The 13,667-nt window shown below is 41.2% G+C and overlaps 1 protein-coding gene across 2 annotated transcripts in view; it reads right to left on the minus strand.

Moving 5' to 3' along the window:
• The window catches only part of sbf2 (SET binding factor 2), a 743,327-nt gene that overhangs the window by 209,855 nt on the left and 519,805 nt on the right, over positions 1-13,667 (minus strand). For both annotated transcript variants that reach the window (XM_068046388.1, XM_068046387.1), the window contains exon 17: positions 2,021-2,089. In XM_068046388.1, the coding sequence (XP_067902489.1) occupies positions 2,021-2,089 (69 nt within the window). The remainder of the gene's footprint in view (positions 1-2,020; positions 2,090-13,667) is intronic.

The raw sequence follows: 13,667 nt of genomic DNA on the forward strand, positions 1-13,667 counted from the left end.
TCAGGAATCAGCCATGTGACACTGCTCTAGACTACCTTCAATCAATTCCACAGGGGCAATTTTAACTCTGCTCAGCTGGCCGGGACGGAGCGGGCAGATGGTTAAAATGGCATCAGCGAGAGCTCCAATGTGCTTCTATTTAATGCCATTTGGATGACAGAGGCAGTCAAAGTCACCATAGTACTTTAACTTCTTTATCACTAGTTTCTTCCAGTTGGCTTTAGCCGGATAGACTTACACACGTTATGTCGCATCACATCTCTCAAACTTCTCAAAGTATTTCATACACAATAAATTACTATTAACAGCAAAAACATCTGCCGCCAACGTATCAGCTACTTTGCACACAGCAAGATCCCACATATCGCAATAAATTAAGTAACTAGATACTTTGTGTTGGTGCTTTTGGATACACCAGCAGTATCCACTTGCACACTTGGGGGTTTCCCTCATTTTGAGCTCTTATCAACTTACATCTGAGCTCTTCAGAATTGGTAATTGGGATGAATGCCTAAGGGGAGAGTTGACTTTCCATTTTGGGCAAATAGAAACCCTACAGGTATGCAGACTGGAAGGTAGCTTGAATTAAAGACTCTTAAACATGGTGATGAGTTTCCATGTGTATCAGGCATTCAACCGACAAAGGAAAAGACCTTGTAAGCTAAAAGGCAAACAATTCTTTCTTAAATAATGTCTTATGAATTATTTATAACTATCCGTTTTATGTAGCAATATGTGCAATACTAGAAATTTACAAAAAAAAGTTACACAAGAGAAATATACTCATTCCAAAAGTTCTAGTGTAGGAGTTTTTAACTTTAGAACAATGATATTATTGTCTCAAGTTATTTAAAAATATAGCGATAGAACCTAAATGTATGCAGAATGAATGATAAAACGTTAAGCAACTGTAAAGTACAAAAAATTATGCAATTAAAAAAATCTCAAGTGAAACACCTTGTCTGCTAAATTAAATATAAATATTTCAAAATAAAATTGAGAATACAGACACCTTTTTAATTATGCAAAATAATTTTGGCTTGATTTAAATTAAACAAAACTGTTACTAATCAGTGGTTTGTGCAGACTTTTTCTCTGCTTCTCTTTCCCCTCGTGTTTTTCTCCATTCCTCACAGCTTTTTAAAAAAATCTGGAAGGATATGACAGTCACATTTTTCATGGCCACCACAATAGAGTCCCCTATTGCTGGAAAAGAACACTACTTAGAGGAGCAAAACAGGTGATGTTAGTTTGCTTTTTATCCTTTGTGGCATTCTTGACACAAGTGAGGCAGAATGGCAGAGGAGTAATAAAATTAACCACTGCTGGGGCCAACAAACTCAGTGCTGGGCATTCCTGTCATTTGAATCTGAAAACTGCTTCGGACACCAATAATTTACCTATTGGACCTGATGAATTTGCTCTGCACAAATGCGAACAGATTTTTCCCCCACATAACTAAATTGACATAAAACCCTCCATATTATCTATTTTTTGTAATAACTGGAAATGAGTGAATTGGCTGCAGTTTATTTCACGTTTATGATTTTTTATGTCTAATACTATTAGATATCCTATCTTATATTGTCTGTACCAAGTAGCATTATCTGATCATGAATTAATTAACTCTGCCATTAGGTAGCTAAAGCAGATCTCCTATAATTTATTTCCTGTGTGTTCATGAAAATGTTACAGATATAGCTGATGGATGCTTAATAACCCTTGATGTTAAAAAAAAACAAACTTCAGTTAACATTAGAATTCCCTGCACAACCAGAGACTGTTTTTACCCAAGGCATTTCAATAATTCTCAGCGTGGTTTTCCAAAATCTTTTGGTGGTAAATATGCTGGTAGAAAGTGGCCCATTATTCTAGAATCAAATAGGATAGTTTGCAGATTATGTGACTCTTTTTAATAAACCTAATTGCTACATTTTGTACCTAGACCTTTTGTGCAATCAAATCCAGACAAGACTAAGTTTTCTCTGGGGAGTTTTGGTATGAAATCACATGAGCTTACCCGGTAAAATGCTGTTGTCAGTGGCAGCAATGTAGCAGCAACACAATATTCTTCGGAAGCTGAACAATCCTGGAAGAAATAAACAGGAAATCATAAATCTTGATACCTTACATTCCATTTGTTCACAGTCAAATTATCTCAGCTCAATTACCACCCACCTGTTTGATAAAGAGGCAATGCATGGAAGAATACAATTAACTGGCCCCAACAATAATTTGCTACAGACTATCTTTGGGGACCTATATAGTGTACCATTGGGATACAAACTAAGTTTTGAATGAGTAACATGAAACAGAACCTGCAGTAATTTGTGAAGAAAAATCCTCCAAAAAATCCCCAAGATCAATATGCATACTACTGTAACTCCTCCAAAAGATATGTAATCTTAATCAAGATTATTCTGGCCTAAGTTTCAACATTAATTATTGAGACATTAATGAAGGCCAACAGTTTATCCAAAATGGCTTGACACATCTGAGTTATTTTAACCAAAATGCCAAGCATGTTTCTGAAAGCTGTCAGGAGGCCCAGAGCAATAAAGTTCACAAAAATCAGGCTGTAATCTTCTAGTAAGGAAATGTTTGGAATGCCAAGATGCACTCCGACTTTTAGGCCACAGCAGGGCTCCATTCTTGTAGACTGTGTCCAAATTTTAAACTACAACAGCTGCACTTTAAAGTCACAGACACTTTTTAAGCCATTGTAAGGATATTACTTAATTAAAACTACTACTGACCAGCAGACCATGATATGAGGCTGCAATTTTCAGAGAATTCCAAATATTGAAACCTGCTGTTGATAAACTGCTTTCTTTGCCAATTAATTATTTTAAAATAACTATATAATTTTAAAAAACACTATTTAGATTTTACAGGTAAAATGATTTTTGAAATATATACCAGCTATATACAAAAATTATACATAGTATATAAATATACATATATGTTATGCACGGTTTCAATTTCAATCTGATATTAACACTAGTTACTTCTATTTGTTTGGAGGAGGGTGGGGGGGTTTGTGTGGAAAGAAACAAAGACAAACAATATGGCATTTGGAGTGCAAGGACTGTGGGGCTCTCCTGTTTAACAGTGATTTACATGAAGAAACAGCATTCAAGCTCTGGCTATTAATGGTGATAGCAGTTACCAAGAAGCAGCATGTGGTGGAGCTATTGTGACAGCCACATGCAGGAGATGTTAGGGAAATTTTCTTAGGGTTAAAAGTCTATCCACTGGAATAGTAGTAACCAGACCTGAAAGGGTGTCACCCAACAATGTTCTTGAAATTATTTTGAAACAGTCATATAAAATATAATTTAAGGTCTCCAACTCTATAAATTGGTTAATTATCAAATACTGACAAGCTTACATTATTATACAAAAGTCATAGTCATTATGGCATAGGAGGCCATTTGGCCTATGTTGAAAGTTTTCTCTAAGTAACATACCACATCGCCCCTGGGTGGTACAAAACAATTCCCAACTTTGTGTAACAATGAGTGTATTCAATAAACTGACATATATCCTTGATTGTCACATGAAATGTCCAGAGATTGAAAAATAAGACCAGAAGTATGCTAATCTCCAACTACTTCCTGTGCCAAGTGCAGGATAGGTTAAGTAGAGGAAAATTATGGTGCAGGAGGGAAGGACATTGGACCAGGTTCTGGATCAAGGAAAGCCTCCAATGAAGGAACGGTATTCACCTGCATTAAAATAGCACCGTTGTCCTTGCAGAGAGAATAAACAAGTAATGGGGGAAACAATGTAAATTAACATGGAAGAGGTAAAGAAACTGCATTTATCTGGCGTCTTTCATAACCTCAGGATGTCCTAAAACGATTTACAGCCAAAGCAGTACTTTTGACATGGAGTCACTGTTGTAATGTAGGGAATCATTGCAGGTAATTCACACACAGCATGGTCTCTCAAAACTCAATGAATTAAAAGATAATCTGTTTTAGCAAAGTTGGTTGAGAGATAAATACTGGCCATAACACCACGGGAAAGTCCCCTATTTTTCTCTGAACTGTAGCAGAGGGTAGGTGGGGCCTCAGTTTAACATCTCACCCAAAAGATGACACCTTTGACAACACAGCATTCTCTCAATACTACAGTGAAGTCTGAGAGAGGATACTGCAGAGGGTATGGCCACATTTTTTCAATTCACTGTAAATATGCAAATTCTGTTGTTGGACAAGACAGTAGCTAAAGTAACACCTTTGTTCAAGAAGGGAAAGAAGGATAAAGAAGTTAAACTATAGATCATATCAGTTGTGGGCAAACGCTTAGAAACCATACTTCAAAATAAAATTAATGTACATCTAGATATGCATGAGTTAGTCAGCTAGTACGTATTTGTTAAAGCCAAGTTGTGTTTGAGTTTTTAAAAGAGGTAACCAGTAAGAATATAAGAAATAGAAGCAGGAGTAGGCCATTCGGCCCCTCGAGCCTGCTCCGCCACTCAATAAGATCATAGCTGATCTGATTGTGGCCTTAACTCCACTTTCCTGCCGGCCCCGCATAATCCTTGATCAAGCAACAATCAGTATCTCAGCCTCCACTGACCCCTGGGGAAGAGAATTCCAAAGATTAATGACTCTCAGTGAAGAGATTTTTCCTCATAACTGTCTTATATGAGAGACTCCTTATCTTTAAACTGTGCCCCCAAATTCTAGATTCCCCCATGAGGGAAACATCCTCTAAGCATCTACTCTGTCAAGCCCCATCAGAATTTATAAGTTTCAATAAGATCACCTCTCATTCTTTGAAACTCAAATCAGTATAGGCCCAATTTGGTGAGGAGATAAAGAGAGAATATTGGAGAGAATTTGAAAAAAATTGAAAGTAAACAATGCCAACTTAGTAAGTGTGCATTGCACAGGAATGAGGAGTAATGGACCAAACATTGGTAAGAGCAAGGATTATAAGATAGTATCAACCATGTTATCTTGCAGTAATATACCACTGGAGAAAAATATCTATGACTCAAAGTTGCATACCAAAACTCTAGGCATTATGGAAGACCTGAAACAGAACAGAAAAACTTGAATGGAAAATCTATACATGCATTATGAATAAGTAATGTAAATATTTGCTGGGGTGAATTGAAGTCTCAAATACACTTTCTTGAGATTTAGATGACACTTGCCTGCTCTTGTAGTTTGTGACATATAAAACATTGAAATTGCAACACATAACAGTCTGTGTTGGTGTTATCCTCAAAATGAACGATACTTCTAATTCCATGTGCCCTTATTCTTCTTTCCTTCAACCACCTATCGAACCCATTATTACATGTTCACATGCTCTCACTTGAATCTCTATCTCCAATGATGCATCTACAGCCTCACAATTCTCTGCCCAATTCTCTGTCCTTCTCTCTGTTTCATCCATAGGTCCAGGAAGATTGCAGATTGTCGGTGTGGGGGGGTGAGGGGGGTGTGCAGTGCAAGGTGAAACAATCGGAGAATGTCAAGTGGGAACCAGCAATGGTCTTCAGCACTGCAATAAAGCTGGGAGGCGAACTCCTACACTTCTTGGCTCTACATTTATTTGTACGTTTTGAAAGAAAACTTAATTTTTGGTGGTGTCCTCTAGCTGACTCTTTAAGGACTGTTGGTCAAACATAGGTAAGACCATATTTTCCTGAATGTAGCCCACCTAGCACCCAAGTTTACAATGGGTGCCTCAAACAGGCATGAGGTTTCCTATTTACATATACAAAAGGTCTAATGTCTGTTTAAGGCGTTGGCCTTGGACATCTCTTTTTCTGACTTTACCAATATTGCAAACAGCATACTTCCGGCATGTAATGAGCACGCTCTGTCGACCATATCAAATGCTTACGTGCCTGTTTTGCACTTGAGAAATGGACATGCCATTATTGAAATTCTAGGCCTCTCTTTCCTCTTTGCTACCCTTTCCCTAATTGTATAGCCCTTAATCCTCTCCCAATAATCTCCAGTTTGGTCTTGAAAGTCTATGTACACCAATTAAACTACATTTCCTCCATCCACCATGTCGGTCACATCCCCACGGAAATACATTGATTTGTCAAGCACAATCTCCCTTTCTGAATTTTGTCTTGCTGTTTCTAATTATTTTCTTTTTGTATGGATATCTAGTAATTTCATCTGTAATCTTTCCAGCTTGGTAACTCATTTACAGGCATCTATTACAACATGCCTCATTTAACTTTTCTTTGGCATTCCTTTTCATAATCAAAATCAGATTTTATTTAAAATGTTCTTCTTGCGGTTTACCAATTAAAAGTCATCAGTGGATAAACATGCATTCCGAATTGGTCATTTTTAAGTACAATCCACTTATGTCAGCGAAATTTGCACTGTAAGCAATATACTTGCGGCTCTGACAATACAACCATTAGGTGGCGCAGTACTAGCACATATGCAAATGCAACCTGTTCCACTGAAACGTCACTGTCTGCAACGTCTCAGGCAGCTACCAGTAATAAAAATGACGCTGCTCAATTTATCACAAAAAATAAATTCAACCTGAAAATCCCCTCAATAGCGCCATCACCATCTCCATCCCACCCCCCAACAGTCCCCCATTCCCTCCTGTTCCTGTCTTCTCGTCGCCTTGCTCCCTGCTGTCTTCTTTTAGCCACTTGCTCCGGCCTTGCTGCTCCCCATTTCCCACTTCCCCCCCACCCCACTGTCCGGCCGTTTGCTCCTCTGCTTCCCCCCACCCCTCCGGCCGCTCGGTCCAGCTGCATCGCTTCCCTCCTCTCAGCCACTCGTTCCCACGTTCAATCATTCCCCGCCACACTGCCTGAAGAAGCAAGGCAGGCCGCGAGGGGTGAAGTGGCGACATGGGAGCGAGTGGCCGAGGGGAGGGAAATGGGGTGACTTGGACGCGGCGCAGCCTGAAGCGAGCGGCTGGAGGGGGCGGGGGTGAAGCGGGGAGAGAGGGGCCAGACAGCGGGTGGAAGGTGGCGATGTGGGGGGGGGGGGGGAGCGAGGAGCAGGGCACGATCAGCCGAGTGGAATGGGCAGAAAGTGAGTGGCTGAGGGAAGATGGGGAGTAAGTGACCAAGCAGGGGAAAGTGGCGACTGAAGTAGGGATATTGGGAGGGAGCGGGGTATTGTTTGGATAAATGGAGACGGCTATTGAGGGATGAGAAATTTATTGCGTGGTGACGTCATGTGCGCTTTTTCATACTGGCAGGCTGGAAAACCTTTGCACGCACTGATGACGTCCGCGATCGCTCTGCGCATGCTCTGCGTTGTCAGGAGTCACTTTGTTCATACAATTGGTTACTTTAAACTAGGAAATATTAACTTTATGTTTCTGATCATTGAGACGAGATGTTAGCTTCAGAAGCTAGGAGCTCAGAACAAATTGTAAGCAATTTGCTTTAACTGAGTGAAGTTTGTTGTTGATGTCTTACTCGTCTAGACGAGATTTTTATTTCGTTACATCCACTGTCAAACTGGCCCACTATAAACACCAAAAGACTTGTATTGGGGCCTGTGAACAATCAATAAGAACTGTGCAGATATAAGCAAGCACAGATAAAAAAAACCTTAGTCATCCATACAAAACTCCAAACGCAGTTATGTATATAGATGCGTGTATTTAAAAATAGTCGATTAACAATGATGCAAGTTAACTTATTACATTTCTGTTTTCATCATCTGCCAATTCTCATTGGCTATTTCTCTCAGGTTTTAAATCCACTTATACATTTTAAATCATTTACCTGACAGTTTGCATGTTACCTTCCATCTCCCTTGGATCACAGAAACTTCTGGATTTTGCCTTGTAACCCAAATTCCCTCTTCCTTTCTTCAGTGGTAGGAGGAGCCACAACTCCACTTTTCCACAGTCCAGCTCCTCAGGATTGTTACTTATTACAACTGCTATATCTCATATAAATTGACAAAATATAGCAAGTTATTTTTTGTAATTCATCTCACAGATATCCAAAGTTTTAGGCCCATATTTCTGTCCTTTCAGATAGTAACTTCATAACGGTGCATGTTCCATTACAGTGTATGTAGCTTAGCCACGTGAAGTGCATATTATCACATCTGAGTAACAGACCTCATTCGATATTAATAGTTGGCTAACTCGCGTTCACTTTAATAAGTTTTACTCTTGCAGATCACCATAACATTGACATTTGCAATAACATTGACAAATACACCATCTAATTATAAGGGAGAAACTCAAATAACAATAGAACTTAGAATGTGAATGTTAGTGTATTTCACATTATTGCGTTGATGTCAACTAACTTGTTCAACAGTGAGGCACTTTTATTGGTCTGCGAATGAATGATGAATCAAGTGGACATGGATGCTGATTTAAACATTAGCTATAACAGAAACATAGGAAATAGGAGCAGGAGTAGGCCATTTGGCCGCTTGAGCCTACTCCGACATGCAACTAGATCATGGCTGATCTTCTACCTCAATGCCATTTTCCTGCACTATCCCCCTATCCCTTGATGCCTTTAATAGCTGCAAATCTATTGATTTCTGTCTTGAATATCCTCCACAGCCATCTGGGGTAGAGAATTCCAAAGATTCATCACCCTCTGTGTGAAGAAATTCTTCATCTCAGTCCTAAATGGCCTTCCTTTAATTCTGAGACCCCCCAGCCAGGGGAACCATCCTACCTGCATCCACCCTGTCGAGCCCTGTAAGAATTTTGTATGCTTCAATGAGATCACCTCTCATTCTTCTAAACTCCAGAGAATATAGACCCAGTCTCCTCAATCTCTCCTCATAGGACAATCCCGCCATCCCAAGAATCAGTCTGGTGAACCTTTGTTGCACTCCCTCTATGGCAAGTATATTCTTCCTTAGGCAAGACGACCAAAACTGTACACAATACTTCAGGTGCGGTCTCAATAAGGCATTATACAATTGCAGCAAGACATCTTTATTCCTGTACTCAAATCTTCTTGCAATAAAGGCTAACATATCATTTGCCTTCCTAATTTCTTGCTGCACCTGCATGTAAGCTTTCAGTGACTAATGAACAAGGACACCGAGGTCCCTTTGAACATCAGCATTTCCCAATCTCTCACCATTTAAGAAATACTCTGCATTTCTGTTTTTCCTACCAAAGTTGATAACTTCACATTTTCCCTCATTATATTCCACCTGCCATGTTCTTGTCCACTCACTTAGCCTGTCTAAATCCCCATGAAGCCTCTTTGCATCCTCCTCACAACTCACATTCCCACCTAGTTTTGTGTCACCAGCAAACTTGGAAATATTATATTTGGTCCCCACATCCAAATCATTGATATTAGCTTGTGAATAGCTGGGGCCCAAACACTGATCCTTGCAGTACCCCACTAGTCACAGTCTGCTAACGTGAGAATGACCCATTTATTCCGACTCGCTGCTTTCTTACTGTTAACCAATTCTCAAGAAGCTGTCTGAGCATGTCTACCCTGAGGCACAGTGTGGCTTTCGAGCAGAGAGATCCACCATTGACATGCTGTTCCAGAAAAGGAAGCTCAATTTCCATCTTTGCTGTCTGTGGCTCATTATGGCCATATACTGGCAGGACAAAATCACAAATGTGGCAGTCCTCTCAAAGGCAGATCTCCCAAGCGTGTTGGCATTAATCAAACAGACAGCTTTGGTCGATTGGACACATCCACAGGATGGAAGACGGTAACATACCCAAGGACCTTCTGTATGGTGAGATAGCCAGACGACCAGTGGGGCGCCCAAAGCTCCACTTCAAGGATGCTTGCAAGCGTGACATAAAGGCCCTGAATGTTGACTATTGCACCTGGGAGTGGCTAGCTGGCAAAAGAGGGCAATGGCGACACATCCTGTGGACTGGCGTGCATTACCACGATGACTAGTGCCTGCAGCAGCTTGGCAACAGGGAACGACGCCGAAAACAACTCACAGCATTACTTGGCAGCTTCATGTGTGGCACTTGTAGCAGAACCTGTCTCTGGAGGATTGACTTTCACAGCCATTCGCAAAGGTACACCAAGAGAAGACACCCCACCTAAATGGATTGTCTGCTGTGTGTCCACCATCTTTCTTAGATGGAAGGATGCCAACCAACAACCAACTCACTTGGCATATTATAATGGCATGCACACTAAAATTATGAGGACAAGAGTGATAAATGTTTTGAATTTCAGCAAAGTCCATATGCACATAATTCAAATTCTTGAGCCTATTGTACATTTATTGCATCACGCATTATTTCAAAGGAATAACAGCTGGAAATCCAGTCTCAGGCAGAATCACATTTCAAGACTGCACAAGTTTGCAACATAAAAGATAGTAATAGACTGAAATGATAAATTATCAGATGTCCAGTTGGCTTTGTGAACAAATCAAAGTCTTCAGTAGATAATTTGACTTATTAGTTCACGGCTGAACTGATTACTCCACATTTCCACCTACCGCTGATAACCTTCCACCCCCTTGCCTATCGAGAATCTATCTACCTCTGCCTGAAAAATATTCTGCTTCCACCGCCTTTTGAGGAAGAGAATTCCAAAGACTCGCGTCCCTCAGAGAAAAAATTTCCCCTCATCTCTATCTTAAATGGGCGACCCCTTATTTTTAAACAGTGACCCCTAGTTCTAGATTCTCCCACAAGGGAAAACATCCTTTCCACATCCACCCTGTCAAGACTCCTCAGGATCTTATATGTTTCAATCAGGTTGCTTTTTAATCTTCTAAATTCCAGCGGATACAAGCCTAGCCTGTCTGACGTTTTCTCATAAGACAGCCCGCCCATTCCAGGTATTAGTCTAGTAAACCTTCTCTGCACTGCCTCCAATGCATTTACATCCTTCCTTAAATAAGGAGACCAGTACTGTACACAGTACTCCAGATGTGGTCTCACCAATGCACTGCATAGATGAAACATAACCTCCCTACTTTTGTATTCAATTCCCCTCGTGATAAACTTTAACATTCTATTAGCCTTCCTAATTAGGTGCTGTGCCTGCATACTAACCTTTTGCGATTCATGCACTAGGAAACCCAGATCCCTCTGCATCTCAGAGCTCTATAATCTCTCACCATTTAGATAACATGCTTCTTTTTTATTCTTCCAGACAAAGTGGTCAATTTCACTTTCCCACATTATACTCCATTTGCCAGAGACAACAACACTGTTTGGGATTTAGATTTTTTTATGATGCTAAGGAAGACTGATCTTTGTACCAGGGTCAGAAGCAAATGTTTATCAAGCACTTTGATACGGATCTTGAACATTCTGGATGGCATAAGTCAGGTCTAGACCACTGTAAATGAGGTGTTGGTTGTTAAAAACTCAGCACTAAGAAAAGCCTCCATGGGCAGGAGTACATAGCTGCAGCAAGAACAAATCCACCATGAAAATTAAATGTCAGGAAAAAAATATCTTTTATAATCTTATAAATAACTGAGAGAAATGAAGGTCTTTACCACAGGTAAAGACTGCTCAGGCAGAAAGGGAATGGGTGGCTGCCAGGCAGATTGAAGAACTAGGCAGGTAGTGCACGAGTCCCCTGGGTCCATCTCCCTCTCTAACAGATTTTCCGCTTTGAATACTGTTGAGGGAGATAGCTCCTCAGGGGAATGCAGTAAGAGTCAAGTCTGTGGCACGAAGGGGGGCTCAGCTGCACAGAAGGGGAGGAAAAAGAGTGGGAGAGCTATAGTGACAGAGGATTCTATCGTAAGGGGTACAAGGTTTTTTCTGCCGCAAACGTGACTCCAGGATGGTATGTTGCCTTCCTGGTGCTAGGGTCAAGGATGTCACGGAGCAGCTGCAGGACATTCTGAAGGGAGAACAGTCAGTGGTCGTGGTTCACGTTGGTACCAACAACATAGGGAGAAAGAGGGATGAGGTCCTGCAGCAAGAATTTAAGGAGCTAGCTGCAGATTAAAAAGCAGGATCTCAAAGGTTGTAATCGCTGGATTACTCCTGGTGCCACATGCTAGTGAGTATAGGAATAGGAGAACAGAGCTATGTGGCGGGGGGTGGGATACAGAGTGGAGATACTGAAGAGGGTGATGCACAGCCAAATATAGAAGAGAAACTAAGTCAGTCTGGAAGGCAGAGCAAATATAGACTGTTAAGGCACAAGCAAATAATGCAAGGCTGGATTGCATCTATTTTAACGCAAGGAGTCTTACAATGGGCGGCACAGTGGCGCAGTGGTTAGCACCGCAGCCTCACAGCTCCAGCGACCTGGGTTCAATTCTGGGTACTGCCTGTGTGGAGTTTGCAAGTTCTCCCTGTGTCTGCGTGGGTTTCCTCCGGGTGCTCCGGTTTCCTCCCACAAACCAAAGACTTGCAGGCTGATAGGTAAATTGGCCATTAGCAATTGCTCCTAGTATAGGTACGTGGTAGGGAAATATAGGGACATGTGGGGATGTGGTAGGAATATGGAATTAGTGTAGGATTAGTATAAATGGGTGGTTGATGGTCGGCACAGACTCGGTGGGCCGAAGGGCCTGTTTCAGTGCTGTATCTCTAAAAAAAAAAGTAAGGCAGATGAATTAAGGGCATTGATTAACACAATGGAATATGATATTATTGCTATCAGAGAGACATGGTTGAGGGAAGGGCAGGACTGGCAACTTACTATTCCAGGGTATAGAATCTTCAGGTGTGACGGGGGTGGCTGGGGGGACGGAGTGTAAAAGAGGAGGTGGCATTGCACTATTGATCAATGAGTCAATTACTGCAGTAAGGAGGAATGATATCTTAGACGGTTCCACAAATAAGGCCATATGGGTAGAACTTAAAAACAAAAGGGGGGGGCAATCATTTTGCTGGAAGTAGACTACAGACCGCCAAACAGTCAGGCAGAGATAGAGGAGCAGATATGTAGGCAAATCTCAGAGAAGTGTAAAAATAATAGGGTAATAATAATAGGGGATTTCAACTCCCCCAATAGTCTTACTGCAAAAGACTTAAAGGGGGCGGAATTCGTAAAGAGCTTTTTGAGTCAGCATGGAGAAAGTCCAAGAGAAGGGGCGGTTCGGGGTCTAATCTTAGGGAATGAAGCTGGACAAGCGTTAGAAGTATCAGTAGGGGAGCATTTCGGGGATAGTGACTATAACTCTGTAAGATTTAAGGTAATTATGGAAAAGGACAAAGATGGACCAGAAATAAAGGGACTGAATTGGGACAAGGCCGATTTCAATATGAGAAAACAGGATCTGGCCAAAGTGGACTGGGAGCAGCTAATTATAGGAAAGTCTACATCAGACCAGTGGGAGTCATTCCAAAAGGAAATAGTGAGAGTTCAGGGCCAACGTGTTCCCATAAAGGTGACGGGTAGGACCAATAAGTCCAGGGAACCCTGGATATCAAGGGATATAGAGGATTGGATAAGGAACAAAAAGGAGGCTTATGGGAGATTCAGAGGGCTGAAAACAGCAGAGGCCCTAGAGGAGTACAGAAAGTGTAGGGGGATACTATAAAAGTAATTAGGAGAACGAAGAGGGGCATGAAAAAACACTGGCGGGCAAGATAAAGGAAAATCCCAAGGCGTTCTATAAGTATATTAAGGACAAGAGGATAACCAGGGAAAGAGTAGGCCCATTAAGGACCAAGGCAATCTGTGTGTTGAGTTGGAGGACGTAGGTGAAGTTTTAAATAATTACTTTTCATCTGTGTTCACTATGGAG

This window comes from Heterodontus francisci, chromosome 14 (genome assembly GCF_036365525.1).
Source record: "Heterodontus francisci isolate sHetFra1 chromosome 14, sHetFra1.hap1, whole genome shotgun sequence".
NCBI classification, from domain to species: domain Eukaryota; kingdom Metazoa; phylum Chordata; class Chondrichthyes; order Heterodontiformes; family Heterodontidae; genus Heterodontus; species Heterodontus francisci.